The sequence below is a fragment of the Ornithodoros turicata genome, chromosome 1 (genome assembly GCF_037126465.1).
Source record: "Ornithodoros turicata isolate Travis chromosome 1, ASM3712646v1, whole genome shotgun sequence".
In the NCBI taxonomy this organism is placed as follows: Eukaryota; Metazoa; Arthropoda; class Arachnida; order Ixodida; family Argasidae; genus Ornithodoros; species Ornithodoros turicata.
This window is the reverse complement of record NC_088201.1, coordinates 56,660,801-56,682,421: the sequence shown is the minus strand read 5'-3', so window position 1 is coordinate 56,682,421 and position 21,621 is coordinate 56,660,801. Positions and strand designations below refer to the sequence as shown.

Below are 21,621 nucleotides of genomic sequence, written 5' to 3'. Positions count from 1 at the left end.
GGTTGAAACGACGCGGCTATCTGAAGCATCAGTGAGGAGGTTACAGGAAAAGCCGTGTCACCGGGTGCTTCGTCTTTTCGACTTTTTCTTTTTTTTCTTTTTGCGTTTGCATAACTTGACTGAGGACTGCCCGGCCCCAATTTCCGTGAATCGTACAACGGTTTTCCATTTCCTTTTTACCATTACCCAGTAGTGCGGGTGTTTTGTGATGCCACGGGATCAGTTTCCTGCATGTATTCAGTATGGAAGAAATATGGATTTGATTCAAAACAGAACATATAATTCCGTATTCGATTCGGAACACAGTTATGCGACTCGAGATTCGAAATATTCTAATGTTCGCGCACCCCAAATATATTTGACAATGCACGATTTTACCTTAAGTCCTTCAAGGATGTATTGCTCTGCATTTCACTCTTCCCTGGTGCGGACCGAAGCGGTGCGCTTTCTCGTTCTTCATTCTATCACGCTCGTGCCAGTGGACGGATCGCGCACACACTGATTTTGATCGGCACTGGACGTAGACGAAACTTCAGTTGCCGGAAAAGGGAAACATTTTCTTGAACTTTGGAGGTACAAAACTCCTCCCCGCGCGACGTCATCTTTTGAACTTAGTTCTGCTTTGACGAGTCTAGCACCGCTGCTGTGCGTTTGACAGCTATCGTGGAGCAACTTGCTCCACCAAGTCACCGTACACTTAACTCCTCGACACTGGACTGCAGGCACACACCTGAGACGTTCCCCTCACCCTACGCTCCAAAAACAGAACTTCACCGCATAGCACGGTGCGCGCCAACCATCGCCACGAATGATAGGATTATCGCTTGTGATTCGAAGAGAGAGGGGGGCGTACGCCTTTTTGTGGCAATCTTCATATATCCAAATTGCCACAAAAAGGCGTACGCCCTCCTCTAGCTTCGAATCAAAAGCGATAACCCTATCATTCGTGGCAATGGTTGGTGTACAGCGTGTTATGCTGTGAAGTACTGTTTTTGGAGTGTAGCGTCGGCCTTGATAAGTGCACAGCTTCTTCTTTACATTAATTGTTGCAACAGAAAGGTGGTGAATGGGTGGTGGATACGTTTAAATCATGCCTGTTGAAACTCGATAATGCGGAAGGGACACGGAAATATAAGATCGTGGAGAGTACGTCACTATGCGCCCCACTGGCTATGTCCGATGGGTCCACGCCGCCAATGACCCAGAAAGAAGACTACCACAGATGAAGATGGCCGTATCGCTCTCTAATCGTAATTTGCATGGATGCAGGCTACGCAGAAGATGACAGCCCAATCCAAATATTAGGCACCGTCTAAAGACGGCGCTACTTCCAGCACTTGGTGTTATGCATTCTTATCATGGCCTCTGTTCGGACGCACGGATTGTACGGTTTCCTGAACGCGTTTTCCTGCATTTACATGCGGAATTGGTTGCTTGTGGATGCATCTTTATCTGTGTTCTAAGAATTGTTTTCAACGCAGTTTTTCAAGGAAATAAAACTTTTATTTTTAGGCTACAGTCTCTGTACAGGCGCAGCACTTTCTTTCTTTCTTTCTTTTTTTAAACAGTATTTCCTTTTCTCCTTTTTTGTACATATGTATATAGTAAAGTGGCTTGTGAGGTTGATGCTTTGAGGCGTCGCCTCGATGTATCACAGTGAAGAAGTATGTCAGGAGCATCACTGCAGCGACGGACTTCAAGCTTCTAAGGGCGAGGTTTCGGTGGTTTCTGAAGGAACAGACAAATATTGTCAGACAGTATGATTGCCGACGCTTCCATTGTGTGTTGCGTTCTGCTACTATACGGAACAATGTAAGCAGCTGCCAGACAGGGAGTAAAAGGGGTACGGTAAGTAGTATTGCATATAGCAAACACACGAGGTACTACGCTTACATGAGGAAAATTTACGTTATGCGAAGAAGATTATGTGATCATTAGCGATGCGGAAAGGGTTGTTCAGTAACCGACAACCGAGAATTCTCACAAAACGATTTTCATAATGCGACACGAATATTAGTTCGTGCACGCTACTACAATGCTCAAAATTTTGTAATAAGCTCTGAATAAATGGCGCATTATTGAAACACAAGCAGCGTCAAAAATGTGGTCGTTCAAGTACGTACTCCGCTGAGGTGGAAACGATGCAGTCTACCACCATCCTCCGCCGCCGCCGCCGCCGCCACCTCCGTGACCGCCGCCGCCGTATCCGCCACCACCGTGGCCTCCGCCGCCACCACCGCCGCCGCCGCCTCCCTTGACAGTGACGTGGTAGGTAGCACTTGTGGATCCTCCACCGCCGTGGCCTCCACCATGACCGCCTCCGAGTCCACCACCGTGACCTCCGCCAAAGCCGCCGCCTCCAAGACCACCACCAAGGCCGAGACCACCGCCGAGACCACCGCCGTGGCCTCCGCCTCCTCCGCCAACTGGGTGCAGTGCTTTCACTAGATAAGCTTGTCCAGCCTGGAAGAAAGAAAGAGTGGATCATTATAAATGTGTTATTGTCCATTTGTGTTTGTGCAAGGGGCACTAATTCGAAGATTTAAGTGTTGCTTAATGGCGTTCCCGCATGCAATGTCAAGTGGTCGTGTGTTATGTTCACTTTAAAACACTGCGCGCCCTTAAGGTTGCTACTGGCGTTCGCGATACACCTTGCTCGTGATGTCCATTGCAAGCAATAAGCATCTTGGTGATCGCTCCTGCATTCGTTGGCCTGTACTCCACAACCTCAACAACACTGCAGGAAACTATTGAACAGAGTATTACCTTGTAGGCACTGACTCCTCCTCCTCCTCCGCCGCCGCCTCCGTGGCCACCGCCGAAGCCTCCACCGAGGCCTCCGCCACCAAGGCCAATACCGCCGCCGAAGCCTCCACCACCAAATCCGCCACCGTGGCCTCCACCAAGTCCGCCGCCATGGCCTCCACCTCCTCCTCCAGAAGAGCCGAGGCTCTTGATTTCTACCACTGAGGTACTGACTGAGCCTCCTCCACCGCCGCCGCCATGTCCTCCGCCGCCGCCACCGTGGCCGCCACCGAAACCACCGCCACCAAAACCGCCGCCACCGCCCAAGTTGCCAGCAAGGGCGATTCCGACAAAGGTACACAAGATCTGAGAACAGAAAATAAGTGATTCGTGGTTACCACTAATTTTTAGAGTGTCTCACGCTATTATGCTGCTATGCCTAAACTCTATATAGCTTCTTCAATTGCTAAAAGGGAGAGAGAGAAAAATATGAAAGGTGGAGACCGTACGAGCTCGTTAGACGCAACATCTTTCAGAATATCTCCCACTACAGCGCTTACCACACTACAGGAACACCAACTGTGCGGCATTATCCCAGCAAATGATTAATGACTCCCCATTGGCGACTGCTGAACGCGTGTCCGGAAAAGAATGACACGAGTGGTGCTCTTGAAATCTGATTAGTTATGGTTGTAGCGGATGAAACAGTTCCTAAGCACTACGAGATGGCGGTATATTGTTCCTCGCTACAAAAGTGCATCCGCACTCATTCAGGAATGCCATTGATGACACAGTGATAATTTTTCGTTCTAATAATGGATTATCTACCTAGAGCTTGGGGTAGTGTATTGTCATGCTTTTTCAAACGCATTATCAAACATGATGAAGGTGTAACTTTTCAACAGATACGATGGAAAGGCTTGCTGAAAAAGACTGTACCTCGTTAATCACCCAACGTAATAAGCTAGCATATCGCAGGTCTTTGTGCACTTATCCGTTGACGGCTTTATAATTGAGGAAATCAACGACTTGGCAGTAGCGAATAACACAAGAGATTGGTAGACAGATGATGGTTTGGTTTTGGAGCCCTTCCCGTTACAATGAATGAACAGGCAAGCAAGAATGCGTGCCGCTATTATTAATAGGCACAGGGACACGTGGACGGTTGAAACGCGATAAGGAGCAAGCATGGAGTACTGATAGAGTGACAACTGTACAAGGGTAGGAAACCAACGAAAGGATTACGCCTGTCATTTACAATGTCAGCTGCTTGCTACACAAAACTGACTGTACTACAGAACTACTAAAGTACTACAGAAAGTGGTGCAAAAATTGATCCATCGTGATCAAATTCGTTGCTCCATGTAGTACATGTCTAGTTAAACTACACTACTACTACACTCTAAGGACATCGTTACACCATGGAAGCGCTAGTCTCTATATTCGGATGAATGCGATGTACCTTTCATCATGTGTTTCATTCGATCTATTAATTCATTTGCTTTGTCTCTGAAGAGAATGACGTTAGTTAAAAGCACACCACTAGGTACAATGAAACTATGGGGCCAGCGAAATCTTACTCAAAACATTGCTCTTGAACACAGCAAAGCTCTAAAAAATTCCTCGGATATGACAGACTAGCATTCTGAAGACACAACCTGTCCGATATTGCAATATGTTCGGAAAAGATATTGCAATACAGCAAGCTGCATCCCTTCCTCAGTTGGCTCACACGAATATGTGGATACTGTTCATGGAAGACGGCATGGGGCTTCCAATGCCATTTCACCACGACACTTTAGAAGTACTGAAACTCAGCACACTAGGCACCACAGACTTACCAGAGCCCTCATACTTCTTCAGTTGAAGCTGACTGTCTGCCTGCTGATGAACGCCATCGTCGAAGCTTATATACTTCCACAAGACCCGCAGTCTCTCATTGGTCCGACCTGCTTCCACTTTCATTTTCGTTCGTTTTTTCTCTCTCTTTTCTTTTCTTTTCTTTCGCGTCATCGCAGCACTGTTACCTTTTAGCTTCACGCAATCTCTCTTTCACCTCCAGAATCTCTCCAACGGAACCGGGCATCACGTGAGAGTGAAAGGCGCCATGCGTCCCAGATTCAAGACGTCCGGATAACGGTTCAAAATGTGAGAGGGCTAGTGAGCTTGCTGAGGGCGGTCAGGGAAGTTCGTTGAACGAGAAGAGTAGCACCGGGGGTATGACGGCACTTTCTCTCGAGGAAGGAACCGGACACACCCGCCAGTGTATTTGATGGTTTCTTCCGTCTTGTATGGACAGCAGTCGTTTCCGGCGGTCGCTCGTGCATATTATGCGGTTAGGGATGGCGAAGTTATTGTTTCGGTTTATTTTGGGGCTGTGCGAATCGGTGGATGGGGTTCTCGTTTGATGGCTTATGGAAATGAAAGGTTGGGGGTTGGATTATTGTGTTACGAGTTCCGGTTTTGTGTATGTGTATGTAATTTCATGTGACTTATTGTTTGAGACACTCGATTGTACGTACGACGTTCGATGCCGGGTACTTCCGGAAAAGTGATGCCGTATGATTGTAAATTAAGCGGTGGGGAATGCGGAGGACCTTATAATGTTGTTTGTTTATTGATGATAATGTTTTGAGTTTTAATGACGCAAAAGCAACCCAGGCTGTATCGTTTATTTATTGCTATGGTTCTGCCTCTCTCTGCGTGATAAAAGAACAAATGCGTTCAACCAATACTGAAGAAAGCGCAAAATGCCCCTTCCTTGCCTGTTGCTTCGTGCCTTCAAGACAAAAAAAAAATGGTTTTCTGTCAAACTGTGTTGCCGGGCCACGCAAACCCTTGTCAAGCACCAACACACCACCAAAAGCGAACAACGATCGAACAGGCCAAATGCCCGTCCAATACATTAAATTTTACAGCCTGATGTATAGCTACATGTATAGCCACATGACACTTGTATAACCCTGGAGACCTGAGCTATAGTTGTCAGGCAGTTGTTCATTGTAGACACGCACGACGCGGAAGAACGAGCACTTGCCCCGTTGAGGTCTTGCTCCTTCGTCTTTTGTTCCTCCCGCGCGGTATACGTGTCTAAGACGAACACCGGATGACATTTTCATTGCAATCAAAAAGTTGAAAATCCAGCGATTCGTTGAAGGTAGATCGAAGCAAAAGCCTCTGGTCGGGAGACGCCGACATTTAGAACAGACGCTGTTCGAAATATCAGCTGTTTCGAAGTTTTTGCGTCGACTTTCACGGCAAGGGTGCTTTGTAGGTTGCAGGCGCTAGGTAACGTCAGGTCATCTGCTCCTGCACTAATAAAGGGCAGTTGACTTCATATATCATGAAAAATTGTAGACACTCGATACTTTTACGTGGCAAGATGTTGCAGTCACTGGCACTCACTGGTACAGAAATACATATCGATAATGGAAGTACCGTATAATATCCTTAGAAATTTACAAGCACCTCATAGTTTCAAATGTCGCAAACTTAAAGGCATTGTTAGCGTGCATATTTCAATATCATCATCCACTTTTGGGGATGTAGCCACGTATATAGCCTGCCATTCCAGCAGGACATCGGGGAGGAGAAATTACAATAATCGCACATGAGATCGTGCTGACTCATATTCGCAGGGTTAGTAAAGGTTAGACATCATTTGGCAATAGGGCGCAACAGGGTCGCGAAATATTACGCAATGTGTGTCAGATAACGTACAGCTACAGGTTGAAGGAGGACGCGGCATGAGCATTCATCATGCATACCAACTTTGGGATCATAGAGCTGCGCGCGTCGCAGCACTGATCTTCGCGCGTATTTGTTTTTCGTGCTTGTGTGGCTTACTAATGATCCAGCGTTCGCTGAACCGCAAAGTGCGAGCGCTCGCGTGCTCCCACCTCACACGCCGTTTCCGTTGCGCCATGTGTGTGTAGCTCCTTCGTGGTAAACAACTATTGAGATTGAACTCATCAGTTGAGTGTGCACGGCACTGTTTCATCAATACCCAGGACATATTATGACTAGGGTCCGGAATTTTGGGCATTTGCCTAGAAATGCCTATAAACACCTAAATGCAACATTGTGGGAGTTGCCGGCCTTTTTATCGGCTCTATTCAATTGTAGCCCTTTTGAACATTTTTAGATGTCATAACAACCTGGGGGGTGCATTTGGGGGGTGCATGGGCAGCTGTGCTTCCAGTCTCATACCAAATGCTACATTTTGCGTTTCTGCGTTTTTGCGCCTTGTGTTCTTTTCTTTTTTTTCGTTTGGTTTCCTTCAGTACCTTGCACTCTAAAGTCTGTACCTTATTATAACGTATACCTTATGTTAAGCTGTACCCGATAAAATTAAGGTACACCAGCGAATTTTGCCCATTGCGTTATAAGGTACCGGTTCCAACAAAGTCGACCGCCTGGTATATATGAGGTACAGTGCTGGACAAAAGTTTACGGAACAGGCTCCGGCGCATTCCTTCCTCAGAGTGACACGCTAGTAGCGATTGGGACCGTACGGACTTGCAAACAGGTGACTCGGTTACCTAGGCACATGTATGTAAGCCCGTACGGTACGATTCGCCGCTAACGTGTCATATATTATATTATATGTTGTATACAAGGAAATTCATAAGGCACATTGTCGTTCTATCCTGTGCTCAATCGTCGGGTTCGTCACCTGTTCAAGGACTTCCTGTCGTCCACTGGATTGCTCCAGACGCTATAATTATTTCTCGTATTTCATCCTTCCTTCATTATCTTGATATAATGTTGCACGTGCAGTGGGGTGGGGTACCGCACGACCGCGGTGAAACACCCCATCTCATCGTCATCATTTATTCTTGTTGTTGTTGTTATAAGGTAAATGTTTGTGTACCGTATAAAACTGTACCTCTTAACAGGCTCTTATACGCGGAACCTTGTTGGGCCTTTGTTGAGCCCTTCTGCTATCAGATTTTTTTTTTCTTCAGATAAAACATCGGTGCATCTAGATAATGCACAAAAGCACAGAGCAAAGCCGTCCGTTGATTTGGCTCTAATTCATGGACAATACGATTCTTTTATCTTCGGATTTGATTTTGATTTCATTAAGACAGAATAAAAGCATTTGGTAATATTCACATCATGCTTCCTCTACATTTTCGGTTGCAACAATCTGGGGTGTTAAATATGGCGTTGTATTCAAAATAGATATTTGCAGTTTTCGTTGTTTCTTTCTTTTTTTATTCCGTGTTAGCGCCGCGAAGAAACTGTGGCTATGAGTGGCGTACAAACGTGAACAGATGAAGAGAGGTCAGCAGGAAGGAGTGGGAGAAGTTAGTGTGCGTCCTGGGCCAACTTCAGAGGGAGCTGTGACGACATCCGTGTGGAAAGACTGCCGGAAAACACAGGAAAACCCTCAGACAGCACGGCCGGCGGTGGGACTCGTACCAACCGCCTCCCAGTCTACAACACAACCTTGGCTACCACCAACGAGATGGGAATGGGACGCCTTAGCCCACTCGGCCATGCCGCACACGAGTGCGATAACTGGAGTTATCTTCAACTGGGCGCATGAAGGCACGTGGATCAGACTTTATTTTAGTTCCGTCGGCAACATCCCGTCTCCAGCCAATGAAATCTTTCGTATCTGCGCAGGGAAAAATTTGCTGTGGGGCTGTAATCTCGTCCACGTGGGAACATTTGTGGCCGCGAAACCGCTGTCTCCGTTCGATGAACTCAATACGTTCTCCAACATGGACCCCAGTGACGGCGACCATGCGGCGACCAACATGTCTGTCCATGCCGACCCAACGATATCGCAACCGCATATGGACAATTTCGAGAATTTCGAGAATTTCGAGAACCATTAATTGGCTTCGGTCTATGTGCTTATCAGGTTGGTGTAGTAGGTCGATCTTTCGTTGAGCTGCCCTGCTCTACCGTGTTTTGAGTGAATCGCTGAAAGTGTTCACCATAAGTGGTCCTAAAACGTGATAACCGATAAGCCAATTGCTGTGCGCAACGTCGTGTTTAGAAGAGGGGGTCTCATTTGATACTTCAAACGTGGAATTATGTGGCATCATTTTTGTACTGTGCTGCTGATCCACTAAAGACCCGTAAAAAAGGTAAGTACACATTGGTAAACCAGGAGGATGAACACGTAGCTTACGGACTGCTGAATGAGCAACCTGGTACAAAGTGTCGACGTGCGGAGGCTTCTTGAAAGAATGTATTTTGGTCTATTGAGAATTATCTTCCCAGATGAGGTCAACATCTATTGTTGTTGTTGTCCCAGATGAGGAGCGGTACCGCAGGACTTCCGAGAGCGCACGAAGAGAAACGGAAAACTTAGACATGACGACTGTCTCAAGGGTCTTAACCACAATAGAAGCGTTTACAATGTTATCTGTTGTTAGTCAGTGTGGGGACTTTGGTGAAACAGACTGTACAATTATTGTTTCGCCTCTTAACAGTTGACAGTTGAATTCCAGACCCGATTCCGGCGATTTTGGATGAAGCACACGCACGAATGAAAGATGTTTTAGTAGCCCTTTCAACGATGGCAAGTCAGGAAGCTCCGACATTTGTCCACATGGACGTCTTCTTATGGCCCAGAACGGTATGCACAGCGCTTTATTACTTTCATCAAATTAATCCGCATTTTTCAAGGAACTAACTAGCTGATCTGTCTTCGTCAACAGATCATAAGTTGGCCTCTGGGGGCTTCATCGCTAAAGCGGCTAACGAGGGCCGGCGCGCTGACTAACTTCGACACGTGACACGTATTCACGTGACGTGTGAGCCACTCCTTTTGTTAACGGAACACTGGAGTATAATCTCTGGCAGTCGTAGCAAGCTCCTGACATTCAACGACTCGTTCAAGCGATTCATTAATATCTTCAGTTTAGCCGCGTGCCTCAGCCTAATCGCCACGTCGAAATACGTTAACTGCGACACGTGACGAAGTTCACGTGACTTGTGACGTCCTTGTTTTCGTTAAGGTGGTGCAACACCCTCCTGGCCCAATGGCATTCCTCATGCATTTTTCAAGCCGCATAACTCCGCAAGGAATGGCTCAATTTGCATAAAATAAGTCTTGAATTGAAGATCTCAATGGGTTCTAGTACTTAATGGTGCCAGGAATTAATCTTTTATGTTGGAAATTTTTTCGCACACGTCAGAAAATGTGTTTCGCGCTTCCTTCAAATTTGTTGGCTAAATAGACCAAAGGCGAGAATTTCAATCCGATTAAGTACTAGAAAAATGTCTAAAATCAATATGTCCCGAAAGAATTTGTTTATGTCGAAGCATAACGTTGCTACACGGATTCTTGTGAGCAGTGGTTAGCGAATGCTGACTCGCTGGGATTTTGGCTGTGCGCGGTGGTGCCATCTATCTGCATGCCGCAGAAATCTGCACAAGTGCGAAAAACCGGATGAATTGTCACAACCTGTCTTTTCGCATATGATAATAAATGGAGTGTGGACGCGCAGCTGTCGCTCGTTATCTCGGAATCCTTCGTTCCGTGGTTGTGCTGTGCCTGCCAGTCAGGGTTTTTCGCATAGCAGGAAACCTGTCTGCGGAAAACGGAAGAGACGCAAAGAATAATAATAATTGCGTGTTTACGTCGCGAGACAACTGGAGCGACGCCACAGCGGTCGGTCTGTGGATTGCTTTTGCCCACCTGAGGGTTCTTTAACGTGCGATGAAAGCTCATCACACGGCACCCCGTATCTAACGTCCCTTGCGGAAGACGGCGTGTCTAAGCAACTTGTACCCTGCCACCAAGTTGCTGGCGTCCTCGGCCGGGTTCGAACCCGCGATCTCTGGATCAGACGCAAAGAACAAGCCTTGAAATTCTACAAGAGAAGGCATCCGGATAATCTTTAAGTAGTACCAGACTCTCATGAATCAAGCAGTCTTTCATCGAGCTAGCAGAAGCGACAGTACGCAAGACGTGTGTGCAGGAACGTCCGGAAACGGACCCTGTGTTGTTGAAGGGCGAAGCATTGTGGACAATATGCACTTGTTCAACTAATCTAATTTCAAGCTCTGAGAATGCACAGTCCATTCAAGGGGGGGGGGATATGTTTATTAAGAAAGGAAAGGTCAGCAAGACGGCGGTCGGCTTGCTATTCAGAAAAAAAAAAGGTAAATGGGGGAAGAAAAAGTGGAAAAGAAAAAGCACAGGAAAAATAAAATGAAAAGAAAGGAAACGGAAGAAAAGAAAGTCCATTCAACTGCACACTTGCTGTCATGAAGATAACGTCAGAGAACAGAAGTGGATTGCGGAGGGGGGGGGGGGGGGGCAAAATCACGCTGCAATGCAAAATGTGCTTGCTGAAGGCCGTTATATACAGCTACTGAGGACCAACCAGATATAATGTCAGATCGTATGGACGTGAACAGAGTAGCTGTATCCAATGTGCTATCAACTGGGGCTGAGTATACTTTGAGCGGTTCTATAATGATTAGCTCCACCCAGAGCTTGTTGACCCACGCATACCACGCAGTATGCCGATCAGGTACCTTGACTACAAGAAGAAATACAACACGCAGGAGAGGTCTTCGTAGTGCAACCATTTCGTCAGACTGTGTATTCATACTGCTGTGCATGGTATATGCACTACAATCCCCTTTTCGTCACACAGCTCTGCATTGCAGTGCTTCCAGTTGACCCCAATGTGGCCTTCATCATCTAATCCAAGTTATCGGACCCAGTGGCCGAAGCCTCTGCTCCGCCTGCGGTTTCATGACGAACATGAGCACATTCCCGTGGAGCGTGGACTGCGTCACACAGAGGTACACTGTACCCTAGCTGACTTATCATTATCACAGGAAGCTTGATTCATGTATGTTTGTGTGTCCGTGGTGCTCCTGGTGTCCATTGGGTACTGTTTATTGTGGAAGCTTATCTCTTGTATTCACCTTTTAGACTGCCATCAGAACCCCTGTGCGAACAAACTCAGTTCAGCAACAGGTGTCACACTCCGATTCTCATAATCAGCTGTTCGTTTTTTATCTATTCATATTTGAGCTCTTCTTAGTCGGTATGCCGCTTAACTGAAATATGCGCATCCTGCACAACGCTGTAGTTGGTCAGCTTATTGCCCAATCCCATTTGTGTGCGGTAGCCGCATCCTGTTATAGACAACACTCAAACGTTACGTTGTCTTTAACTGTCCTTGTGGATTAGGACGTGCTGTATGAGGGATGCGTGAGTTTCAGTGAAATAACACAGCGTTCACATGCCTCCTTGGTTTTCTTTTCATGGGGTAAAATACTACAGGGAACAGTAACGCTAATGTGCCACAGGTGACAGTTCTACAATTTCGATATTCTGCCTTCTGTGTACTAAAACGTCTGGCAGCGAACAGTTTCGCTGGCAGTTAAAACATTGGTGTAGAACGCGGCCTAGAACTTGGTATAAAACTTCGCGGTACGCCAGATCGCCCTTCTTCAGGTGAGGGAACGGAGGGACTTGTTGCAAGCACGATGGCCGATGGTCAGCGTCCGCGTCTCATTGCTCACAATTTGTGCACTGAGCTCGCCTTAGAAATTCCAGTGCACAACTGTTGATACATGCCACCTCTTTACAAAAGCATCTGACTATCAAGTCATCTGGTTGTTACAGCCTACCCTCGATGCCCACCAATGGCGACCAGCAACTTGCCCGACGCCCCCGCACGCTGTACAATCCACCACAAGCACTGTACCGCTGGCACAGTGCTCGTGAAGATAACTGCCGCCGCTGTCATATGCAGCTTCATTCCCTTCTTTTTAGACTTTGTGTACAAATATGAGTGTCGAACTTGTGGCGTCGGCGTAAATGAGTCGACAACAGCACTGTCAACTATACTGAGACACCCATCGCTGTTCAGGTGATCAGATGCCGTCAAAACTGAGAATGAACGCCATGTAAGACTGCCGACTACACAACTTGGCTCGTCTTTACCGATCATACTAAACCAAAAATACAGCATTATATGTGCCAGTGTCAAAGCACCGTCATATCGCAGAACAGTCCACAATAATTTTACAGGACAGTGCACTGATAATCTGGGGCTGACGATGGTGCAGTAATTTTGCTGTTCACGAAATGATCCCGACGATTCCGAATACACAGAAGCACATGTGAGCTTGCCATGAATTTCATGAATTCATTGGAGCACCGGCAAGCACTCCATTGCTTTCTCAATAGGCCAGCAACTGTTTTTCAAATTAATGTAGAAGTTCTGCGCAATCAGCTACTGTTCTTTCTTCTTCTTCTTGTTTCTCCGCGGTTCCACAACGGGTGTATGAAACATTTGGTGTTTTCGCGAGGTTCTGTTGAATGAAATTATCGATCCGTCTGCTATCACACGCACAAATAACAGATAACACGCTGGCGCTGTTCTCAAGGTGATAAAGGCAAGCTAGAGGTCGAAGGTAAAAGAACAAAGCAAGAGGAAAAGAGTGCCTTGTAATCCTTTCCGCTGATATGGTAGATCAGTCGCGTAATGCAACATGTAACCGTCTGCTGCCGTAGTACCAGGAGCATCCGCAGTGAACGCTAGGTAAACAATTAGATCGTCCTGTGCTCCATCTATTGAGCGGAATTGACGAAACGCGTAGGGTGTTGCACCCCCTTAACGTCACAGTGGCGTAATCTGCTTGCCTAGCGATCTATCGAGCTCGTCTGCCTGACGGGTCATGAACCCACTCGTCAAGTCGTTAAGTATAAATTCAATGATGGCTACTTCTTGCGTTAGACAGGCCATTTCCACTCCTAATCAGTGAAGAAATGCCGGTAATACAGGCAGAATTCTTTTATTTGGGGAATTGGACGATGTGCCGCGCTTTTTCCGTTAACCGTAGATTTTAGACTGTTTCCACAAAATAAAGTGCTGGAGTGAGAGCTAGCTCCTGTTAAAGTGCCACTACGGAGAAAATCTCGTGTCTACAGAATCCTACCAAAGTTATGATACTGAGATCTTCTTGTCTCCATTTACATTCCAGCAAAATATTTCGGCTCTACGTGACGCGAAAGCTACAGAATATTATTTTAGTTTTGAGGACTGTGACGTCATGTTAGGCTCCGACGGAGCGCTCGGCTCTCATCTGGCAATGTTGTTGCCCTTTGTGTCTTGCGAGGGCTCACTTTTTGCACTCCGTTAGCGGAGCCCCACGTGACATATCGTCGGACCACTCTGACCTTCCAGAAAACACAAAGGAGGGAGAAGGCATCTCTCCCATTTCCCCCTCTTTCGAAATGTCACCTACCTTCTCCACCACGTGACCCTCCCCGTACGTGGGCGTCATTGCTAGGAGACGAGTGCCCTCTCCAGAACATGACATCATTGTAATTTATGGGTTGATGATGATATCCTCGCGTCATCGAAACTTGTGGAGGCTCCGCGGATTTTCAAAAATTGACAGAAATGCGCAGCGTTCATAAACAGGATTGAAATTTCGCGTATAGAATCCTTGAGGCACCTTCTTTTCATGGACTAAATAAAATAAACATTGTTTTCCGAGTCCGGAGTGGCACTTTAAGTTGCTAAAGTAGCCGTTGGAAACCTAACCGTACGTCCGAGATGAAATGGTAAGGCAGGACACAGTAGGACGGGGACGCGACGTACCTTATACCGTCACGCTACGCGAGGCACTGTTAACGATTTGCGACAGCAGCCCGCGTTCATTCGTTCGTTTCATGCCTCGTTTGCCAACACGACGCAACCCATATGTTTGGCACTGGGTCATTCCACGGGGAATGGTCCAAGGTTGTCAATCGACCATCACCAATATTTTTTTAAAAAAATAGGGTGTGGTGGGGACACTGTCAGATTAATCGTACCGAATGTCCCAACTCGAAATATTGATTCCATGTGTTTTTAGAGCACCTCAGAGTTTGCGCCAGGCGAGAAAACCATGCCACAGGTTTTCGTCCTCTTTTCGCGTGTGCTTGCTTCTATATACGAACCAATGTGGTTTTTATGTCATCCGAGGATTATGCAGCATAAGTTAAGCAGGGCATGGGAAAGAACTCTCTCCCTCGCCCTCTAAAGTCGGGCCCAAATGTCGCCCTTTTGTGCAACTTTTGTGATTTTATTCCGCGTTCCCTGCTTACCTTGTTGGAAAAGTAGGTACGGCTCCCTGTTTACTAGCACATGGGGAAAGCTAACAAAAATTTTCGCATGTCTGGGATATACACTTGTTCTGTGAGAACCGTTGGAAAGAGAGACACATCAAAACTTTGCATTTTACAGAAGAAGATTTCGGAATGTGGCAGACTACTTAAAAATCGCCGACCTACGTCATTCGATAGCACAATGCTTCAGCTACAACATATCAAAAATCTGGAGAATTACTTTTTGACAAAAGCGAGAAATGAATTTTTTTCTCGGCCATGGTTAGCTTGGCATTGGGCGCGGAGAAGCACCCTTCCAGGCACATTCTGGTCTGACGCGTTGTTAAGCAGAGACCCTTTAACAGGTTCGTTTTATATGCTTGGTACTACTGTCTTCCTGGGTTTTTCGGCGGTTCGTCTTTTGCTTACACCTGTGACGTGTATACTTCCGCGTCACACTAAAAGAGGCAAAAAGTAAAACCACAAGGTGTCCTGCCCAAAACACGCCCTGTTGAAAATTAACGCTCAGCACCGCTATTGTTGTTCTTAGGCCCCTTGCATACCGGGAAAGCTTTCCTCTCAGAAGAAAACGCGATTCTGCCCTCAGAAATTGGTTCGAAGTGGTGAAACTTCCTTGTCCCAGGCAATGCAATGCAGCGGCTGTGTCTTTCGGCAAGGATGGTCCTTTCTGCTGCAACTTCCCACACGCAATTTAATCTCAGCGCGTCCTTTGCCCACATATACAAGTCCCTTGGTGTTAGGATCTGCCCCTCCTGCGGCCGCTGGAGACTGGCTTTGGCAGCGAGCCTTTTAACAGTTCCTCCTACTCCGTCGCACGGCCCCTTGCCGTGTGATGTTGCGTAGAAGTTCCAGCAAGCGCTCAGCGAAAGGACCATCCTTGTCGAAAGACACAGCCGCTGCATTGCATTGCCTGGGACAAGGAAGTTTCACCACTTCGAACCAATTTCTGAGGGCAGAATCGCGTTTTCTTCTGAGAGGAAAGCTTTCCCAAGTCACAAGTGTAAGCAAAAGACCAACCGACGAAAAACCCAGGAAGACAGTAGTACCAAGCATATAAAACGAACCTGTTAAAGGGTCTCTGCTTAACGACGCGTCAGAGCAGAATGTGCCTGGAAGGGTGCTTCTCCGCGCCCAATGACAAGCAAACCATGGCCGAGAAAAACATTTATTTCTCGCTTTTGTCAAAAAGTAATTCTCCAGATTTTTTATATGTTGTAGCTGAAGCATTGTGCTATCGAATGACGTAGGTTGGCGATTTTTAAGTAGTCTGCCACATTCCAAAATCTTCTTCTGTAAAATGCAAAGTTTTGATGTATGTCTCTTTCCAACGGTTCTCACAGAACAAGTGTATATCCCAGACATGCGAAAATTTTTGTTAGCGTTCCCCATGTGCTAGTAAACAGGGAGCCGTACCTACTTTTCCAACAAGGTAAGTAGGGAACGCGGAATAAAATCACAAAAGTTGCACAAAAGGGCGACATTTGGGCCCGACTTTAGAGGGCGAGGGAGAGAGTTCTTTCGCATGCCCTGCTAAACTTATGCTGCATAATCCTCGGATGACATAAAAACCACATTGGTTCCTATATAGAAGCAAGCACGCGCGAAAAGAGGACGAAAACCTGTGGTATGGTTTTCTCGCCAGGCGCAAACTCTGAGGTGCTCTAAAAACACATGGAATCAATATTTCGAGTCGGGACATTCGGTACGATTAATCTGACAGTGTCCCCCACACACTCTATTTTTTTAAACATATTGGTGATGGTCGATTGACAACCTTGGACCATTCCCCGTGGAATGACCCCACTTTGATTTGATTTGCGAGAAGCTGAGAATGAAGAAGGGAAGGAGGAGGAAGAAAGCGGAAGCCGAGGAAGAAGAATGGAAGCCGAAGCCAGAAGGAGCGGCAGTCTCGTCACCAGACGGCTATTTGCTGACGCCTGTGACGTTATAGCACGTAATAACATATACCCTCCTATATACTACGCAAGGAAGATTAGTGAAAGCACCATCTTTTAAGCGAAGAGTATCTTCGCTTGGAAGATAACTCAATCGGCTAATTGTGCATCTCGAAGCCAAAGGCGTCCGGATCCTTTCCAATTAGACGCGATAGATTTCGTTAAGTTGTTTTGCCTGTAGAGCGCATGCCGCACGGTAGGTCTGCCCAGTGCAGTGATGTCACGGACCTAACGAGTCGTTCTAGCGAGTGTGCCCCCAACGTATTGTTTCTAAGGTCGTCCGTTTCATTAGGCTAACGACTCGTTAGATTGTATCGGCTCGTTAAATCGAAAACGTAATGCGATTAAGCCCCCAGGGCCAAAAGTATTCTTCAGGAATGAAACGTTCATCTTGTGCGGCCCACGAGAAACCATCGAAACAGAGCAGTCAACCACAGTTGAGGTATCTCTTCTCTACTGCCTGACCGTGTGTTATGAGAATATTTTGTCTTGTCCTGCTGCATTCGGTCAACTTCTAGGCTCAACTTGCTCAACTTCTAGGCCTCTTGCATGTATATACAGGGTGTCCCAGCTAAATGCGAACAGATTTTTTTAAAAATATATATATACCACTGTTTTAGAGATGAAGTCAGTTGCAATATAGCATAGCTCAAGGGCACTCCTTAAGACGGCACCAACAAACTCCTAAGGCAAAGTCCTAATTAACTTTCAATAATTTAATTTAACTTTCTTTAATTATAAAAGCTACGAAGTTGTCCCAGTGAGAACATCTGGTCGCTTTGATCACCTGATACCGCAGCCGTTTTCAGAACAAAAATCCGTTCGATAAATCGTCAGCAAAAAATTCGTGAAGGAACACCATTTTTTTTGCATTATACGCTTTGTAAGTGAGTTTCTGCGCACAAGAGAAGGGGGAGAGAATGGAGTGACGCGCGCGGTGATGTGACGTGCTCCTATTCGTGGAGTAGCCCATTGCACCATGTGCAAGCAGCGAAAAGGAAAACAAGCTGGATCGGTCGCTTTCACGCTGTGAGTTTCCCCATGTTTTCTATATACACTTGGATGGAGTACCTGTCTTCCGTGTTCCAAAAGACAAACGGGAACGTCGTGGGTGGGAGAAGGCAATCAACCGTTGCTACTGGCAAGCTACAGATACCAGAGTTGTTTGTAGTCGTTACTTTGACGCCGCAGTACCAGGGCACCCTCTTGAGGACTTTTAAAAGTAACTCATTACTTTCTATACACTTTGAAGTCACATTTCGGCGCCGGACTTCGATCGTGTGATAGGGTCTGGATAGTTTACACGCATACCATTCAGGACCTCAGATCGCCTCCTGCGTGCCCCCAAACCATCCAAGGCACTGTATACGCTGCCCCTTCCCGAGAGGGACGTGGATGTCCCGAATATCTCAGTCGCTGAAGCATTGTGTACATGACGCATTGCGGCGATAAAAGGGAATCTTTCGCTTGACCTCCGGGTGACGCATAGAGCAGTATCTTCAAAGTAACTTGGAAAATGCGTAGAAGTACAGAAAAAGTATTCAAGTTCGATTACTAAATTCGTCTTTTTTTTAAGAATACACTTAAATACACTACTCAGGTTACTGTACAAGTCTAGTGGTATGCTACATTTGGGGTGGCGTATCTACTGTTGCAGTACGTCAGTCTTTGGCACGTCCTTGATGGCAGCATACAGCAATGTAGCGTGCTATATGACTACATTTCCATTGGGCCATTCACACAAAAAGCACACTGGATCCGTCCATAGGTTGACAGCGTAACCCTCACACTGTATGAACGATCTCTGAATGAAGCACGCGCATTCGAACTAATACAAACGTCCAGGAATTCAAACTTAAGCACGTTTCCTACGTTCAACTTTTTTTTACGTTTGTTCAAACAGCTAAGATCATCACGAAAGAAAAACGACACTTCTGATGTCGATATTCCGTATTCGCTGTTCTACCGCTTCGCTTCGGCTGTAAACTGCTTTGTTTACCTTTTTGGAGCGAGCACATGTCTCCTCCAGCAAATCAAAGGCGCCCTTGAAACATCACTCTTGCGTCATGCGCGGTGACCCCGCGCGCTTACAGAGCATATTGTGTTCATTGTGCATCTTCGTAGACGCGTCTTTCCTTCACCCCTCAATGTGAGAGGGTGATAGAGCGCGCTATCGCCTCTTGTGTCCTGGAAAAAATTAAATCAAAACAGAAAATGCAACCCAAGATAAGGGCAGTTCCGATAGCGCCACCCGATACATTTGTTTTTGTTTTGTTTCCGCAAGTTAAAGCTCATCTTCGACGCATGAGGCGGCACTATGCTCCTTCACCTTCAACGCGCGCCGATATGCCGCGCGCGTTCCGTGTCCCGATCGGTTCCGCTGCGGAGCGGGAAGCTCAAATTGGTTTCGCGCACTTCTGCCGGTCTTGTCCTCACGAGTATTGAACTGTCATGGCATCAGAGACCTTCCAGAGGATCTCCGTTTTTGAAGCGCGTGTCGTTGTTCTCTGTTGATAAGAACTCTAGTGCATTTAAAACGAGCGCGGTTTGGCGTTACTTTGACACCTTAGTTTTGCAAGACGGTGACAAGAAGCGGAAGGTTGGCTCTGATTTCTTCGGCGATGAGTGCCTGACAAACGCAAAAGAGAAGGATGGAGGTAAGCCCTTTTATAAGTGAGTATGTTGGTACATGAAAATCTTCTCACCGTTGCTGAACGAATGCAAAACATCGGTAAAAGGAGACGTGTAGAAAACGCTCGAGCTTTGTGGCTACTGTCATTATTATTATTTGTTTTCATTCATTCGTGATAGTATTAGGTTGATCCCTATGGGCACCGCGAAGGGGTGCAATGGGGGGCCGTTGCCCCTCCTCCTCCCGCTGGCCGGGTGACTTTTGTGCATGACAACTATGCCCTCTGTAAAAATTCCCTCTGAGGGTACAGCGCGTGTGCAACTATGTTACTGTGCACAGATAACGGGCTTTCGCGGCTTGTTCTAGTCAAAATGTGATCGAAGTAGATCTATTGTCTGTGATAAATTTGTTACGGTTAGACTTTTTTCTCTTCAAATAAAAAGTGGAACCTTTTTAGGATGTGGTTTCGACTGTAGTCTAAACAGTATACACCTCGCAGGCCACCAGCGCTTGCGTACGCTTGTGGACGGCTTACGCGTTTACGCCCTCGCGCCGCTGACGCCGCCGCCGCCTGTGGCAAAACCGGCTCTACGCTGCCGCCGGTCAAAGTGGCATCGGCGCACAGGTCTACCTTGACCCTCTCACATTGGGTGTGAAGGGAAGACGCGCCTCCGGAGATGCGCAATGAACAAAATAAAGAAGAAAATGGTGTTCCTTCACGAATTTTTTTTGCGTACGATCTATCGAATGGATTTTTGTTCTGAAAACGGCTACGGTATCAGGTGACCGCAAGGATCAGATGTTCTCATTGGGACAACTTCGTAGCTTTTATAATTAAGAAGTTAATTATTGAAAGTTAATTAGGACATTGCCTTAGGAGCTTGCTGGTGCCCTCTTAAGGAGTGCCCTTCAGCATATGCTGTATTGCAACTGACTTCATCTCGAAAAACGTGATATATATATTTTTTAAAAATCTGTTGGCATTTACCTGGGACACCCTGTATAATAGTCGACCAGCAGTTTCCTAAACCTCCTACACAATATGCACAGATTTTTGCTGCAGCATTTGTTCTAGAAAGCACTTGCACTGCTCCGGTGTGGTGTTGTCTTTCCCGAATGAAACTCCATTGATATCGTAATTGACTTATTGCATACATGGACTGGCCCTCAGAAGGCAGTCTGTCGTGATGATCGGCAAAAGGCACTTTTGTGCCGGCGCTAACGGGCGTAACGTACTGCTCGAGACACGGTTGTCTGAAATCGCCTGTCAGTAGGTCCGCAGCCCATATTTCCTTGTTTGCCATCGAAAATGTTGTTTCAGTATTGTATTTGAAGGAGAGCCATACGCTGCACGTGTTTCTAATTGGAAATAAGTGATCTTGCAACACCCGGAGATTTGAGATGGGATAAACCACGGGGTGCTGATTTCAGACAAGCGTGTCGCAAGCAGGATGTGTACGCACAAATATAGGCGCTACCCATAAAAGTCGACACGTTTGTCGTGCATTAAAGGAGGCACACAACAGCACTGAAAGGGGTTGTGACAGGTCAACCCACGTTATTCCAGATAAACGTAAAAGACGATTCTTTGCACCGATGTGAACCTGGGTTGAAAGTTTCACAGCGAAGAGTGCAATAGAAGCGGAGAAAATTGGCACCGCGAATACCGAAACTCATGCGGCTCTGACATCACAGTCCTCGCCACCGTCAGTGAGGCAGCGCACGAGAAGTCACGTGCTTACGGCTGTCAATGGGTATGGACGCAACTCTGAGCTCTGTGACATCAGGTGCTTTGCTAGGGAGTCCGTTTGAGGACTTGTACCTCGCTAAGTACGACACCTTAGAAGAATGATTTTTTTTCTAGGTATTCTGGCGTGCAGTACAATGCGTCCATTATGTTTTTTTACTTTCGTGTTAGCGCCGCGAAGCAACTGTGGCTATGAGCGGCGTGTAAACGTGGACAGCAGGAACGAGTGGGGGACAGCGGTTAGTATGCGTCCTGTGCCGACTTCAGGGGGAACTGTGCCGACATTCGTCTGGAAAATCTTTAGGAAAACCTCAGACAGCACAGCCGGCGGTAGGACCGTGTCCATGATGTTATGAAACCACGTCTATGAAAGTGTCCCAACCTCTTTTAATGCCTGCGGAGAGTATTGAGCGGACTTTCCCGAGCTAACAAC

At 46.7% G+C, this 21,621-nt stretch overlaps 1 protein-coding gene across 1 annotated transcript; it reads right to left on the bottom strand.

Annotated features, from left to right (window-relative positions):
* Positions 1-2,148: 2,148 nt before the first annotated feature.
* LOC135393842 (acanthoscurrin-2-like) lies at positions 2,149-14,025 on the bottom strand. Its single transcript, XM_064624189.1, has 3 exons — positions 13,987-14,025; positions 2,778-3,111; positions 2,149-2,417 (listed from the first exon to the last, which is right to left on the bottom strand). Exons 1-3 carry the CDS (start codon positions 14,023-14,025, stop codon positions 2,149-2,151), a joined length of 642 nt encoding a protein of 213 aa, XP_064480259.1.
* Positions 14,026-21,621: the final 7,596 nt, after the last annotated feature.